Genomic DNA, 17426 nt, shown 5'->3' on the forward strand with positions numbered 1-17426 from the left:
TGCAGCGAGTTCAGTGAACTGACTGCCCTAGGTCTGGAGGTAGAGCAAGCAGTGCAGGGCAGCTAACCGAAAAAATTTAAATTTGTATCTATAACCTGTAAAATCGGTATACCTAGTTGACATTACGTAGAAGAAATAATCCGACGACGGAATCTATAAACAGTAAGTAAATACTTAAATATATAATAAATATATAATGTAGATAAATATATAATAAATATATAATGTAGAATGACATAAAAGAAGTATTTAGAATGTTATCCAAACAGCACAAAATATCCGAAAGACATCCTGGGAAGGCTCTTGGACATTTTTTCGGAGGGATTTGTTGTATGGGTATCCAACACAAAACAGTTTTTAAAAGAAATAGGATTGTTCAACAAAACATAAAATGCTATAAGTGCGAAAACATGACTATAAATTGATCTATGTTATTTAATCCAGCCATGTTGTCCGCCATCTTACACTGCTCTAACTTGCTCTTACCCGTTCTTTTCAGACCCATATGTATCTTTGCATTGGTCTGCACTATCTTGAACTTTCTTCAACTAGTACAGTTCCAGTGCAGCCCTAGGTCAGGTCGAAAGAACAAACCTTACGTTTCCAGTGGTGTAAAGATAGATTGTCAGTGCACGCAAAAAAAGAACTAGCTTCCAGAGCTAAAAAATAGCTGTGCAGATAAGATGTGTCACTGAAATAGAGACAGCTAATGTCGATACTACCGAAGCTAAACTTTATTCGCTGTTAAACTTAGGTGCTATAGCGAGAAATATTAGCTGCTAGAAATAAATGACTGTAACAAATGATTTTAGCTGTACGGCAAACTTCTTTAATATATGCATATGATAAGAAATTTAGGGATAACTGCCATTTTCTTAGCTACTTGAAATAATGTGCATTTTTAATGTCACCAAATATATTTGTATTTCATGGCGAATGCTTCTTAGCTGTCAAAGCCAATTCTTAACAGTGACAGCTAAACGATTAGCCTTTTGACTAAGTTTGAATCAGCTACCGCGGTTTAGATATTACTGAATCATTTTTTTGCGTGTGAAGTCTATCTTGCTGAGAAATGGCACAAATGTATAATACTATCTTCAGCGAAATTTTTCTTGTACAGAGTGAGTCACAAACGGGCCTGAAAACTCTATAACCTTCCTATTTTCCGAATCATAATTCTACTTTCCGAATTCCTGCAGGATGTCTATTCCGGCCACTTCTCGGTTACAAAACTCTACGGTAATTTTTACTAAAAAATTCTCTCTTTGTGTATAATTATAAAAGCCGAAGTAAATTTCGTACTGACTGATTTCGTTAGTTGATTGCCACGCTTTTTCGTGTCGATTTGACATAACGTATCTCCCTCCGTGATTACGACATAAGTCATTACGAAGATTACCCTGCGGTGTAGTTTTTTACGCAGGGGTATCTCCGAAGGTCAAATTTTTCAACGCGAATTCCGAAGCTCAAATTAACGTTTTTGCGAGAGCGGCGAGCGACGCGACAGGCGCGTTCCTCGTCGCGTAAGAAAATATAAGATGATAATGCCGTTTTTTTTTTATTGCCACCAATTTACCGTGGCACTAATCAAAGTCATGGCATAAAGTAGACGCACTGCCACTCGTGGTATATATATACGTTGAAAAAATTGTATTCTCCTTTTAAGAAAATTCCACTTACATAAAGAACATCCTCCTCTAAAATAGATACAAAAAGAATTCTCTTACGTTAAGAGTAAAATCATGCAAAAGATTTAGACATATTCAAAATATTAAAGGATTAATACTCTACATACTCTAAATGTTAGTACTAGATATTCTATATTTGAAATTGTATACTAGAGATAACTAATATACTGCATTGAGAGCAAAATTTTGGCACATTTACAGCAATTAACGAAATTTCAATCAGTAGTATTGGAAATCATAATTATATTTACTTGAAAAAGGTTAACGTTATACTTAATATCTGTCTTTCAGGAACTTACACTGAGAGAAAAATTATATTAAAATCAACAAATATTTCCTTAATGGATGCCATTAACATATTTATTTAAATAAAGAGAATGTAGATTTAAGTAAATATGTTAATGGCACCCATCAAGGAAATATTTGTTGATTTTAATATAATTTTTCTCTTAGTATACTCATAAATACTTCTGCTAGCTCGATAAAATCTTTTTCTTCTAGTTACTTCGTCACCTTTGGACCCATATATTATATACTTTTCAATAGTTACATAAAACCAATTCTGCACGCGAGCACGTGAAAATAATATGACTTGCGTTAACAGTCGTAAGAAACAATTTCATTGCAGGAAACGAGCGGCAATTGTCGTAAAGGAGAGATCAAAGGAAAAGAATATTTTTTTCATTTCAGAGAATATTCTACGAAACCTACGAAAGAAAGAAAATACTTTTATTCTATAAAAATATCTTTATAGAATAAAAACTTTTATTCTATAAAAATACTTTTATTCTATAAAAATATCTGTTGAGAGTGACGGAAAAGTGTATAGTCTTCTTGTGGAGAATAATTTTTTCGATATACACTGAGAGAAATCCGATAAAAAATTAACAAACAGATATTTTGAATCAAAATACCGATGAATTTTTGTATCCAATCAGGAAACATCTGATGAAAAATATCGTTTCAAAATTTTTTTATTAATTTATCTGATGAAATACGGTTGATGATCGAAAGTATCCGATTAAATCGGATATAAAAATTGATCGGAATTTGATCGGAAATATTCGTTCGTTAATTTTTCATCGAATACTTTCTCTGTATACATTAACATCACACCGTCACGATTGCAAATGTCGTGCGAACGCCGAAGCATTGTTGAAATTGCACGGAACTTCGCGAGCAATCCCAGGCGATATTCCAAAAGTGTCCGAATGCATAATCGAGTAACGAATGGTCATTGTGCCTTTTTCCGAGTACACATTATAACGAGTATCGTTCGTTCGCGCGCAAAGCACTGCTCGACGATCGTTTCCGCGACGTGAGATTTGTATTATCCGTTACGTCGTGCTTGTTATTCAAGTATTATTCGGAATAGTTGGCGAGCATTCTCAGTCCTGAGAGCGCGCAACCTCGCGGCATTCGTTCGGCATTCGCTGCTGATGATCGAGCTGAACGCGACAGATGGTTGCGAGACCTTTTTCTCTTCCGAGGTGGCTCCTCGCACAAGTATTTGCACTTCGACGTACCAGGCTGACGAGGCCGGACTGACTGTCGTCGCTTTTATGCACCGCACAAAAGACTCTCGCAGTCGAAGTAGCCCAGTCTGGGATTCAAGAGAGGAGCCTGCTCGGTCGTTTCATGCATATATTCCCAACGCCACGATAGTAAAAAATGAAATTTCAACGAGAGAACGCTATTGATCCGGATCCTTTATTACGGGTCTACGGCTCCAACGATCGCGCTCGTTTCCGGGGTTCGGTTTCCGATCGACGGCGCGCCCTCGATTTACATTGGAAATTACGCGGCTTTCGGCTTTTTGTGAGTGAAAACGACCGTACACTCATAATCGGAATAGTTGTCTTGTTATTCTTTTTTTAAATTTAGGAACCTATTCTCTTCTTGCCTAATGAGAGGATTTATTTTCCAATAAAAGAGTTCCTTCATTAGACGACAGAGTTCCGAAACTTACAAAAAAAAAACCAAACAATCTTTCCGACCGCGACCGTACATATACCGTGAGAGAAAAAGTTTTGTTAAAATGTTGAAAACTTTACCGACAGCATACTGATATTTTTTTGCAAAATTTAAGTTCTATATATACAAGAAATACGAAAAAAACGACGTGATTGTGTTAGTGACGATCGTCTCTGCGTTATAGATATTGTTCGAGTTCGTCATCGACTCCAGCATCCCCTTAATTTAACAAAATACCAGTATCCCCTGTAACAAATAGTTTGTTGAAATGGTAACAGCGAATGACTCCGCAATGGGAACAAATGATTTGCTACTTTCAATTTGCTGCTCTAAGTAACACTTCACACACAATGGCGACGTTACCTAATCTAATCTAATGGACGAGAACAAGTGTGAATTGTATCTCAAGCAGTGTATATTTGTCAAAATGACAAATTATGAGAAATGATTCGTGACGGAAACTGTCCGATCGATTTGTTTAACGATCATCAAACAGTGAACGTGTTCTTTTATCAGTACTTTTATTCAGTACTTTTCTTCTGATGTGTTCAGTGCTTTTCTTCTGATAACTGTGGTATTCTTCTCACAAGTAAATCTATCCAAAAGTTACACTCCAATTTCTTTCTAATTTGGCACAAATGTAGAAGTACAAAAAATATTTAGGTCATATTTTTTCATTTTGGCCCACTTTGATTTTCACGGTCTACAGCTTTTTAATGTTCTCACTCCTATTATCAACAAGTGCAATAAAAATGCATAAGAAATAAAATTGAATACAAGATATAAGCGTTTTGCGGTTCGCTGATTGATGAATATGAAATCAAATATGTGAAATTATTTATATAAATAATAAAATGTTTAAACAAATCATGTAAAAAGTTGAAAAAAATTATTTATACAAATAATTTCTCGGTTTGGCCGAGAGTCGTACCATTTTTTACTATTTAGCACAGATTTAAAATATTTGGGTTGGAATCTCGGCTAAAGAAATTTAAAATGGTTCGTGTCTCAGCTATACCGATTTTGTTCAAATTTTCATTAAAATTGCCGGATTTCTCGCTTTGGCCGAGATTCGAACTATTTTTGACTAATTTAGCAGAGATTTAAAATATTTGGGTTGGAATCTCGGTTAAAGAAATTTAGAATAGTTCGTGTCTCAGCTATATCGATCTTGTTAAAATTTTAATTTCATTTTTGAGTTTCACGGATTTATAGTTTATAGTTTTTTAATGTTCTCACTCCTATTATCAACAAGTGCAACAAAAATGCATAAGAAATAAAGTTGAATACAAGATATAGGCGTTTTTGGTTTGCTAATTATGAATATGAAGTCAAATATATAAAATTATTTGTACAAATGATAAAATGTTTAAACAAAACATATAAAAAGTTGAAAAAAAATGATTTATACAAATAATTTTTCGGTTTGACCGAGATTCGAACCATTTTTTAATAATTTAGCACATTTAAAATATTTCGGTTGGAATCTCGTCTAAAGAAATTTAGAATAGTTCGTGTCTTAGCTATGCCGATTTTGTTAAAATTATGTAACTGTATCTTGTATTCAATTTTATTTCTTATGCATTTTTTTTTGTACTTGTTGATGATAGGAGTGAGAACATTAAAAAGCTATAAACTGCCCGTGAAACTGAAAGTGGGCCAAAATAAAAAAATATAACCTAAATATCTTTTTGTAACTCTAAGTTTGTGCCAAAATAGAAGGAAATCGGAGTGTACTGTTTGGGTAGGTTTACTTGTCAGGTTAGAGCCTACGATGCACAAATCTGCTCAGTACTGCGGCAAATCGAAAGTCGCTTTGGGATGGAAAGCTGACGGACGAAGTCGCGCCGCGTCGAGAGAACGGCATGTTGAGAGAAAGGCGCTCGCGATGATTAGTTTACCCAAGCACACACAACGAGTAGACACACAATAAATAGCCACGACGAATCCGGTGATTGACTTTTTCGCCACACGTTAATCCACGTACGCGGCCTCTCGAATATGCTCTCTCACTCTATTATGATCGTAAAAATTTGCCGCCTCGATAAAAAACAGCAAAAGTGCGTGCACTTGCTGCTGCCGCCGTTACTGCTGTTACTGCTCCGGGTAACGCGCGGTCAAGCTGCCCGCTTATGTAACCGCTTGCGAAAGAGTCGATCGACTTCTACCTGTCGCACTCGCTGAATAAAACGCGCGAGTAAGTTCCCGCGTAAAAATCGCGACGCGCCCTAAACGATTTGCCGCGATGTGGAAATATCGCGTTCGACGTCGTAAACGAGTCTCAGCGGCTCTTTATGGTGCGTCGTCGCGGATCATCGCGTTCAATTCGACATTTTATATCTCGCGCATGGACAGAATTTTATAGTGAAAATTGTTGGAGAATTTGTAGCCGCGAAAGATTGACATTCTGCGGTGATCTTTTTTCGTTGTATATACATAACCTTTCTTGAGGTTATAAGAGGATTCCTCTAAGAATATTTTCTAGTGATATTTATCACGAAATTTGAAAAGAATTTTTATGAAAAGGAGTTATAACGCATTTTCTCCGTGCGGGAACGACGCATTACCGTACACTCCGTAACGAGAGAAGAGAAAGAATCATCGTGAACCTTCGCCGAGAGTCGTGAATGGCCGAGCTTGCGATTGACGTCGCGAAGAATTGCACTCGAGGAGAATTGCAATTCCACCTGCTAAACAGAAACCACCTTCCACCTGACCTTTAACGATGGGGGAATGTGGGTCGTCTTCCGAGTTGGACACCTCGAGCGCGCGGTAAAATCGAGGACCGTGGCAAGGTTAACGACGGGCCACCAGGCGGAAACGTGCTTCGCGTTTAGAGACGCGCGTGCCGCCGGCGCGTGCGATTACGCACGGGCATGTGACATGTGTGACTCATGGTGTTTCGTTTCATTCGGCAGCCATCGCGGGCGCAGGAAGAGGAGAAGGGGAAGGAACAGGACAACGTCAAGGAGCCGTCGTCTCCGCAAGTACCGGAAGGGATGACAGCTGCGCGCGTGACTCACGCGAGCCGCGCCGTTGGAATACGTTATTAGAACGCTCGATCGTACAGGGCGCAATGAGAAGTGCACCCTGCACTTGCATTGTGCGCGCCTACCGTGATGTCTTGTGCGCGAAATTGACCAAGACTGATCGGAGAATGTCGTCGCCAGAGACACTACGGACGCGAAGTCGATAGGTTTGTCTGAAGAGTCGATGTAATACTGCTGTTTCCCGCGTCGCGAAAGTAGACGATGGTATCTTGTTTAACTTCCTTTACCCGATTACATCCGAGAACTTTCTCAGGAGACCGACATTGAAAGTGAAGAGAGACGGCGCGAGGAGACTGGTGCGGACAGATGCCTCGGATTGGTTGTGTCCATTGTAGAGTCGAGTCAGCCACCTTGTTCGAGGAAGCACGTGCCGACTCATTGATTCGTAATTGCCGTCGCGACGTGCTCGCCCTGTTGATGACTCGTCGTCCTGGACACACGGTCCTCGACGCGCGGACAAGACCGGACAAAGAACACGCCCTACCCGGTTTTCCTACAATACAATGCGGTGGGTCGCAAAACAGTTCGGACACAATGAAGTGGGGACCCCACCAAACTGTCAAATTTGAAAGTCATTACCGACTGATGCGGTAGACTTATGCGCGCGCGCAATAATAATATAATTAATGACATATTTATAAGAATAATAAGTAGTATATATTAATAATAATTAATAACATTATTGGACAAGATAATGGCTCTACATTCTGACAAGTTCCCAGATAGCACAGAAGTTTCAAAAAACTTTCAGAAATGTTTTTGAAACATTGCATCTTTCTGAGATCTTTCTGAAACCTTTCTGAAAGCTTTTTGAAACTTCTGTGCTGTCTGGGTTGGTACTCCCTAAATTCCTTCGGGCAGGATCTCATTCGAAACGAGTGAAAAGTGGCTATGTTTTCACGTGGCTCAATACAGAGATATCACGAATTTAGCCAAATCTTTATTATTATATTTCAAGGACTTGGTTAGGTGGTATTGGATTGGCGTGTAAGCGTATGAACGCTTGATTAATATGATACGTGAGTTTGGAATGATTGTATCAATTTAAATATGGAAGGTCAGATAAGGGAAATTCTGCAGAAATGTCGCGTAGATAGTGTGTAAGTGAAGACAAAACAAAGCGTTAGGAAAGTAGGATTCAGGGAGAAGTATATAGATAATAAGTGTTATGGCGTCATAAAGAACGGGTAGGGTAGGATAAGATAGTGTAGGTAATGCAGGCCAGCTTAAATTAGTATGATAATGCAGAGGAAATGTATAATAGATGATAATAGAAGACTGAAAGTACATAAGAGATGGAAGAAAAGAAGGATACAAGAAATGCAGAGAGAAGGTTTGGATAGGATAAGGAAGCAAAATAAAGGTATACTAAATGTATAATATAAGTATAATAAGGAAGAAAGATGACACAAGGACTGTGTGATGGAACAAGTGCTGTGTAAATAAGGATGAAGTGTAAAGAATAAAAGAAAGGTTATGGAAAGATATGGAAAACTTCTTGGCTGTAAGCTGAAGGAGACATGTAAGAAGTGAAGAAAAAGGCAAAGAAATCACTTCATGGAGTTTGGTAAGAAGTATAAAGTAGAGTTATGAAATTGATAAAATATGGAAAAGATTGGGAGGAAAGAGGACTAATACAGAATAAAGAGAACAATGTAAAGATCGAATAGGAAGAGGAAAAATGAAAGGATAGATGTGTGCGGCTAGGAAAAGGACAGAGTTTGGAATATTGCATATGAGAGGACAATATATAATAGCTGTTGAATATGTGTGTGAAATAGGAAAGTGTAATTAGATATTATAGACGAAGAGAAGACGGAGTACATGAGATCCATTCTTCAATTTCGAGTAAAGATATCACTTCACAATTCTGAATAGAGAATTCACACCTTAGAGTGAAAAATCGTTCAAATTCGAAAGACTCGATGGTCACCCTACTTTTTAAGATGGAATTTCACTCTAAGAAATTTAGAGAGTGAGCTGTCGACTGTTCGGTATCCAAATCGTTTTGCAATTCACTGTACACATCCGCGATTAACCTTCCCGACCTTCGATTTCTCGTTACATCTAATTTCGCGTCGAGATACTTCCGTTCGGTTGAATTTCAATTCACGATGGACTCTTACTAAGCAAGGTGCCACTTTCAATTATTCCCCATTGCTCGCTTCTATATTCATTGTATGACGTGGACGAATGATGTCGCGGATTCCAGCGTGTACCGCGAATTCCGTGGGTCGTGGACGTTTTCCCGCGTACGCAGAATCTTCGCGTTAACGCAACTCGAGATGCCGCCGCAACATTTACTTTTATTCATATTTCTCCTCCGACACGGAAAAAATCATTGGCACGTCAAACGCTACATTGCTTGTGATATAATACCGAATAAGACTCGTAATTGAAGAGCGATTTCGTGGTAATGGGAATGTTAAGAGGATGAGTGCTGGTCCGAACCTTAAATACGAATTGCTCAGGAATTCGGACGTAATTCCAAATTAGCATGTCTGTATAATTACGATATAATAGACAGGAGGGGAGCTAAGTCTCGCGCACAGCAGTAGCGGTATAATTCCGATTAACATATTCACAGAATTGCAAATGTAGTAAACGGCGAACACGATACCGTGGAAAAGCCATCGGAAATTAAAGACTCCACGACGACCGTTAGAGCTACGCATGAATTCCTCTTCGTATTTAAATTTCGGACCGTTCTGCCACCCACTTAATAACGACTCTGTTGATTCTGCCGTTTATTCGTATGTGAGAGCAGACGATATACACTTAATCCAGCAGTATTTAATACAGTATAAACAGTACTTAATCGGTCAATAACGAAATAATTGCGTCACATGTCAATTTCCTGCAACGGAATATTTCAGTTATCCAATTATTCGTATCAACAGCGCCTGGAAGCCCTGTAAACAAACTGTAGGAAATATCATGGAAAAGTTATCGGAAATTAAGGACGACCGTTAGAGCTAATCTGACAGATCAACGCAGCAAATAATTGCGCTCACTGTCATGTCATGCGAAGAACAAAGTCCATTCGAACAAGCTACCTGAACACCGTTCGTTCTCTGTCAGGTCGATATCAGAACAATACGCGTCGCGTATCATTTCTCCCCTCAACGGAATATCCCAATCATTCGTATCAACGGTGTCCGGGAATCACGTAATCGAACGGTGCTCTTCTCACACGCGTCCGCTGACAGATGACGGGGCAGCCAAGGACGAGCGCAAATCCGCCGAGAGAGACGGGGGAGAGACAGAAGAGGAAGAGGCGAACAGGTGTGCGTTACGCATCTCGCGATTTCCGGTGGCGAAGGTGGACAGGGGGAGGGTGGAGGGGGGAAGAAAGGGAGGGAGGGACGGCGCAGTGAACGGACGCACAGTCGCTCGGGCGTATTCCGGTCGCGGCCGGAGCGCGATCGTTGCCCGAGTTTACTCCCGTTTTCCCGATACGGACGAACGGCCACGACGTGACCCGGAGGGAGGGAACGACAGAGGGAGGACAGAGGGGGGAGGGAAGAACGAGATCGCACGTTGTTGTGTATGTACGCTCGACCTGGAGCGCGCGACCCGACGACAACGTGAGCGAGCCGCACGCGGCCAACCGCCGACCTTGCACTCCATTTTCGAACGAGGCTAACCGCCGCGGGGCGAGCCTTTACCATCGGGCGTTTCAACCCTCTCACGCATAACGCAGCCCGCGGAGGCGAGCGTTTGCCTCCGTGTTTGCCGGGCGAGAAATCACGAGCGAGCCCATTCGCGAGAGACACGAAGGAGAGTCGGAGCTGGTCGAGAGGGTGTTTTAATAATACGTTTTACGGTCGCAGATAAGAACCAACATGGTTCCACGGTGAATTCTTAGATACGTAGATCATGCATCGTGAGTTTAACTCGCAGCCAACTCTTGGCGAGCTCCGCGAGAATTATCACCGTGACTCGAGCGCGACGCGCTGCAATTATCTACGCGATTCTCCAAACAGGTGCACTGAGAAAAAAATGTTTCAAGACTTATTTGTGGGATATATGAATGCTTGATTTCTGTGATAAACTTCACATTTCACAAGTAAGCTTCTAAATATTTTTATTATTTGTTTCTCAATGTGATGACCTATTTGTACCCCAACAGAAAGTATTTTTCAGTTAAGATTTTTCTTTTCGCGTGATGATACTGGAAGATACTGAAACAGATACTAAAAACGCGTGAGAGGATTGTCTCGGACATTCACTTGGAAGTTGAAAATGGACAACGCAATTGACGCGGGTTCAGGTTAACACGCGAGGAAATTCACATTTCGAAAGGAGAATCTATATCTCGCGGAGGCGATAGATAACGTGATAACCACAGTGCTTCAAAAATAAGCACCTTTTGCGGGCTGATGTTCAATAGCTGATGTGGATGCGCGCGGTTGACGTATGTACGTCGTTTAGAAGCCAACCGCGAGTAGTACACGCAATACCGCTTTTCCTCGCCGCAGAATTTCTCAATTTGTTTTTCGCCTACGCGCGCGATGACGCGGATCGATGTCCCCATGAGGAAAGAAATCGTAATTAATGACGACGCGGTATTCGCGCGCACACCGACAAACGGTACCGTCTGAATTATTTTCGGATTCGCTCCCAAGTGCGAATAATCTGTTAACCGCAATTCACGGTTAAGAGGCTTATAATTTCACGCCCCGGCTAATGTTGCAACGAGACATTACGATATGACAGCTGGACGTGAAAATTCACACTCAGTTCGCATTCACACGACCGTCGATCTCTCGACAAATAATGCTCGGCATTAATGATTCATTAGTATCACTCGAATTCTTACTAATCGAGTATTTATCTCAAGTAACTACACACAGAAAAATATCATTTTAGTGTTAAAAAAACATTTGACTCACTTCACTTCCTTTTAGCCCCATTCAGTATCTGTTATCTTCAACGAAGAATATTTTTTCCTAATGATCCGAGTCAAAATTTTGGTCCCATGTCAAGCTTTGAATTCTACAATCCACTAAAAGCTAAATTAACGAAGTAGATTTAATTTTAATATAATTTATTCTTATTTTGACATTGATGACATTGATTAAAATTTCGACTCGAGTAGGTTAAGTGGAATCAAAGTTAACTTTTTGTAAAATTTTCACGATTTATAATTTAAAGAAGCACTTCAAACCGCGAGTCAAATACATCTCGGACTTAAAATACTCTGAACTGGACGGTCGTTTCTATCGGTATTGAATGGCATTTAGCTGAAAACTGACCATCGCATGTGCAAGTATAATTTTAGCGTACTTAGAAGAAGAAGTCGTGTAGGAAGGTGTGCACGCACGTTCCTAAGAACGCACGAACAACAATGGGCACGTGTGCCTTCGCGATGCACAGCACCACCTCGTTAAGGCAATTATGCGAATTGGATGAAGTTTAAAGCTGGGTGTACACTTGATGTGTGCACGTTAACAATCTCCCGTCGTTATCGCGATACAAAAATTCAGCTCGGTGTTCGTTTACTCGTTTAAACATCGAGTAAAAACTGACTCAGTTCTTGTGCATATATTAAATTTAAAGGTCACTAGTTGGGTGCGCAACAAAACAGGCTTCGAATTCAATTACGCTCGGTTTTATTTCGCATACATGAACGTATAAATTTTATTTCACAGAAATGCTTTATATCTTACAAATAAATTTCCAAATATTTTTTGTTCAATGCACTGAATAAAAAAAATATTTGAAAATTTATTTGTGAAACACGAAGGTTATTTTCACAGAATTAAATTTTATTTCACAAAAATAAACTTCTGTGAAATAAACTTTATTTCACAGAAATGAACGTTGTCTCCTACAAAAACAAATTTTCAGGTATCTTCCGCTTCGTGCACTGAGTAAAAAGATACTTAAAAATTTACTTGTGGAATACAAGATTTACGCACATGAATGAGCTTTAAATTCCGCAAATAAATTTTCAATATTTGCTTTTCGGTGTGTACACACGAAAATTCTAAGACCGTCAAGCCTCATCTGGAGTAATTCTTAATAATAATCAACGGCTACGGCGTAGATAAAAAGTTATGGTTTCGTCGACATGACGTTATCGGACTAATGCCACGTTAACGAGCAGATACGAATAGTTTGAGGCATTTGGGCCTCTTGCTCAGGCGTAGAAGCTGTTCCAAATATAACAGGTGTCGTTATCTCTTATTTATTCCAGATAATAGAGATAGCGGCACACCGTCACCCTCGCAGAACCCTTTTAGAACAAAGGATATACCGTATCTTTATTGTTTAGGAGACAAACATCATCACACACGTCCGATAATGCGTAAGAACAAAAAAATCTCTGTTTTTATCAAATTCCTTCGTACTTACGAAAGCGCGGATACAAACGTATCTACTGAAGTGTTTCGCGTGATTGCTTTTGCTTGCTATTGATCGCAAGCGATACGCAACGTAACGCGCGTTATTTTTCAAGGATCTCTCGGGGCTGCCACGGGATATGTGAGCTCATCGCACAATATAACCCTGATCCGACGCCAGGGTCCCCACGAAATTTCAACTTACGCATGCAACATGCACGTGTGTTTAATATGTCGCGTGTCTTTCTTTACACAATGATATCACACCTGTCCTTTCTCGCGGTATGCTCGTTACGCGTCATGAGCATCGCGTAAATAAGGTAAAAGTACCAATTTCCAGACACGTATCTAATCCTGGACATTCTTATGATTTTGTTCTTTAAACACGCGAATACTTACACTCTCAATATAAAATATATGTACATATTCAAAAAACTACACTGAGAGAAAAATATTTAAAAAATAAAAAATATTTATTCGGTGGATACTGCACTGAGGAAAAATACTTGAAAGTTTATTTGTGGAAGTTTGTTCCTGTGAAATAAAGTTTATTTCTGTGAAAAATAAAATTTATTCAATAAACTTAATATCAAATAAATCTTCAAGTATTTTTTCTCAATGTAACAACACATTTACTTGTTCTAACAGAAAATAAAAATATCCAGGATTAAGTACGTGTCCGGATATTTTACCTTAAATATTGATTTTTAGCTTGTCTCGCCCCCTTCAGTCATTCGTGACTGAACATGACTGATACTCGTCTCGGGGTTTCATGTCGGGAATTAAGCGCAGACAACTTTGCCTTCGCGTTCGCCGTTACGTATACTACCACGCGAGGTCGAAGGTATTCAAGGCTAAAAGGGACACGTGAGCTGAGCGAAATTCGCGTCAAATTTAAGCCAAAAGTAAATCCAAGTTTGGCAGTGCAAAAACGGCGACGTTTAACGGTGAACGCGACCCTGAATGCTTCGCTAGATAGAAGCGAAAGTGAAAGTACGAGCAGCGAGATTTTCCGCGGCGATCATCCGACGAATGATGATTCGATGGAAACCATCGACGCTCGATCGTCACACCCGGAATTCCAAGGGAATTCCGCACAATCGCCCGTAAAGGCGAAACATTAAGGGGACGCCATACCTGAAAATTTCTCAGAAAAATTCCAAAGAACATTGTTGTGTCTTTACAATTGAATTTAGAAGCTCAAAAATATACAAAAAGCTTGCTGAAAGGCTTCTACATATGCGTGTTTACCACAAAATACAGTAAAATAAAGCAACACACATTTTGACAAGATCTATATGTGCAAGAAATTCGAAAAGAATAGCGTGACTAACGCCTCTACGTTATCGACACTTCCAGAGTTCGTCATCGACTTGGACATCCCCTTAATGACCGTCCTTGAGCGAGCGCGCGCGATAAGGTTGCTAATTCGAAATTACGAGACCGTGAAATTTCGGAGGTAGATTACAGGCATGAAGTGGCACTTACCCGAACGAATCGAGGTTGGAAGCCGCCGTCGTCGACGACGTCCCCTGCGACGATCGGCACGTTCATTGTAGTCGTCGCATTACGTCGCCATTCAAATCGATCGTCGATCTCACCATCGAACCGCCAAAGCACTGGACTGGTCGCGCTCGTCGCGCATCGTCGACGCTCGCGATTTGAGCGAGAGACGCGAAACAACTGATCCGTCAACTGACCGACGTTATGAGACTCCACAAGAGAACGTCCCACGCGTGGACGTTGGCGTTCCACGTAACGAGTTCAAATCACGGCGTCGGGTAACCGTTGAAACGACGCACTATGCGCGACCGATCGCGCGCGGAATCCGAATCCGAGAAGGCACTGTCTTTCTCTCTCTCTCTCTCTCTCTCTCTCTCTTGCTTACTCGCTCGCGTGCGTGTCCGTACGACGTTGCCTCCGAAAGCGAACTGCACTCCGACTCGAGACTCTCGATTTCGACGATCGGCGCCGGCGACAGCGGCGAATCGATCGAGAGCACGACAGCGCGATTATCGATGGCGGCCCGGCGTGACACGGACACCGTCGGCGGAATTATAAACCCGACACATGTGTGTGTCACACACGCTTACTCACCGAGTACGACGCGCCGTTGGCCACGACACGCTCGACCGTGTACGTCGGGATTCGCGACAACCCGTGCGACGACGAGGAACTGCCGTCTGTTGGTCCGGAGGCGAGCGTAAGCCCACGTCGATCGTTGTCGATCGTTCGAACAGTCGCGTCGTGCTCGGGACGAAGGTTGGTGCGCGCACCGCGCGGACGCTCGTATTGGACTGTCGCGCTCTCGGCCGGCCGAGCGGCGCGGCGCGGCGCGGTACTACGTGTGCGCGACGCGACACACACGCGCGTGCGCGCGCGCGCGGGCGCGACTGCGTACGTCTCCCTATAGGTACAGTGCGCGGCGTTAAATGACAGCCGGGGACTTGATCGCGTGTTGCTCGCTTACCTGTTCGTACAATGGGGTAAATGCCGGTTACGCATTCAAATCGTCAGCTCGTACGCTTTCTCGCGTGCCTTGCGATTTTAACGCCGCGCCACGCCGTGCAGCGCGTACACTGCTTTTCAAGATGAACCCACTTCTACCAAGCTCTCCGGTTGAACTAACCCAAGTAGAACAACGTTATCTTAAAGTATTTCATTTTGTTATGTAAAATTAGGTCAGGATAACTTTATTTTCGGTAAAAAAGTTAAGTTTCTGTTTACTGAAAAGGTTATCTAATGTCCGCCCGAAAGATAACTTTTAATATCCAAAAAGATATTATTTAGATATAAAAGTATCAAGTTGGTACGTGGGTACAAATTAAATATGTATTAAATGATAACTGTAAGATGCGTAAATGAACTAGCTTCTAATGAATTAACTAATGAATTAACCAACTGTAAACTGTTATTTAATCGATGTCATATTAATGGAGACGAATTATTGTTATCTTATCATTAACTTATTATCTTATAGATATGTTCCAAAAGTTAACCAATAGGCAACCTGTTCTACTTGGGAAGCGTTTTAGTAACTTTGCAGGATTCCAACTGAAGCTGCTCGGAAAGTTCACCAGCCCGAAAATTACAACTTTTTTATATGCGATCGTACGTTCGACTATTTTGAGTTTAGAGATCAATCATAAATCTTTTCCCCTAGTGTGAACTCGTGAAAGATCTAACCTTGATATATGGAAATGTTTATTTTTCGCGAGCTTACATTGCCGGGAAAGATTGTCTTCAAGTACTATAAAATTATTCATTTATTCATTATTTATTTACTTATTTCCATAATTTTATACTAGGGAATGAAATTACATGATTGATAAATAAAGTCAAGTTCACGCGAAAAGCGTAATAATTAATGATTTGTTCTTTATCGTTGCATTAAGTCGCGCTGTCTGCATTTAAAGTGAAGTAGATATATATATCCGGTGAAAGAAAGAGAGAAGGAAATCGAAAGATTACATGATAACTAGAAAGTGCAGCTATAGAAAACAGACCTCTTGTTTGGTTTGGATAGAATTTAAGACTCAGATTAAGTTATAATCAATGTTAGTGGAGACGGGCACCGTTGATCACGCGAGTGTGACAGTATTGTATTACGTTCCAGAATAAAAGCCTTCGAGCAAAACTCGCACGAAAAAGAACACAACAGTGGCGTGACAGTGTTATATGATCTGCATGTATGTGCCGTAAGGTACTTTTAAATCCCGTCTTTCTGAGTCCCGACGTGTTTACAAACGCCGGAGGCGTTACGAAAAGCCTAAACTTACTTTCTAACAGGATGACTGAGTTTACAAATATTCCGCAACAAATACACGAGATAAGAACTCACCTGTCGTGCATAAGATGACAAAACTTGGTTACAATTGACTGCGGTCAAGTTCATCTTACACTCTCTCGTACTGAAAGCATTATTCTATCTTTATCCCTCATTATATGCCGAAGAAAGAGAGAATGATGCTTGCATGAGAGCGTGCAAGCGAACTTAGGGTTACTTTTACCAAGCCCTGGTTAAATTAACCGTTTCAATAAACTTGCAGAGTTCAAACTGAAGCTGCTGTTGGAAAAAAATGAAAAATGAGGAGTTACAAATGTGAATTAGTAACGCTACAGTTAGGCATAAAAGTGCACATTTTAACGAAATTTTCTACACGGAAAAAAAGGTTTGGTTGAATTAACGAAATATCTGGTCGAATAAGAACGATCCAGAAATTCCGATTGAAGTAATCCGAATTCTGTTTAAGCCAACCAAAAATCTTGTTAACTTAAACAGAATTCGGGTTACTTTAATTGGAATTTCTGAATCGTTCATATTCGACCAGATATTTGGTTAATTCAACCAAATCTTTTTTCCATAT

General features: G+C 40.5%; 1 protein-coding gene across 1 annotated transcript in view; it reads right to left on the reverse strand.

Moving 5' to 3' along the window:
• Positions 1 to 15368, reverse strand: part of LOC116847657 (rhophilin-2) — a 41286-nt gene extending 25918 nt beyond the window's left edge. The window contains exon 1 of the mRNA XM_032822884.1: positions 14548 to 15368. Within this exon, the coding sequence (XP_032678775.1) occupies positions 14548 to 14613 (66 nt within the window). The 5' untranslated portion in view covers positions 14614 to 15368. The remainder of the gene's footprint in view (positions 1 to 14547) is intronic.
• Between the last annotated feature and the right edge of the window lie 2058 nt (positions 15369 to 17426).

This window comes from Odontomachus brunneus, unplaced genomic scaffold, assembly GCF_010583005.1.
Source record: "Odontomachus brunneus isolate Ranch 3 - 2012 unplaced genomic scaffold, Obru_v1 Obru_scaffold_082, whole genome shotgun sequence".
Taxonomy (NCBI): domain Eukaryota; kingdom Metazoa; phylum Arthropoda; class Insecta; order Hymenoptera; family Formicidae; genus Odontomachus; species Odontomachus brunneus.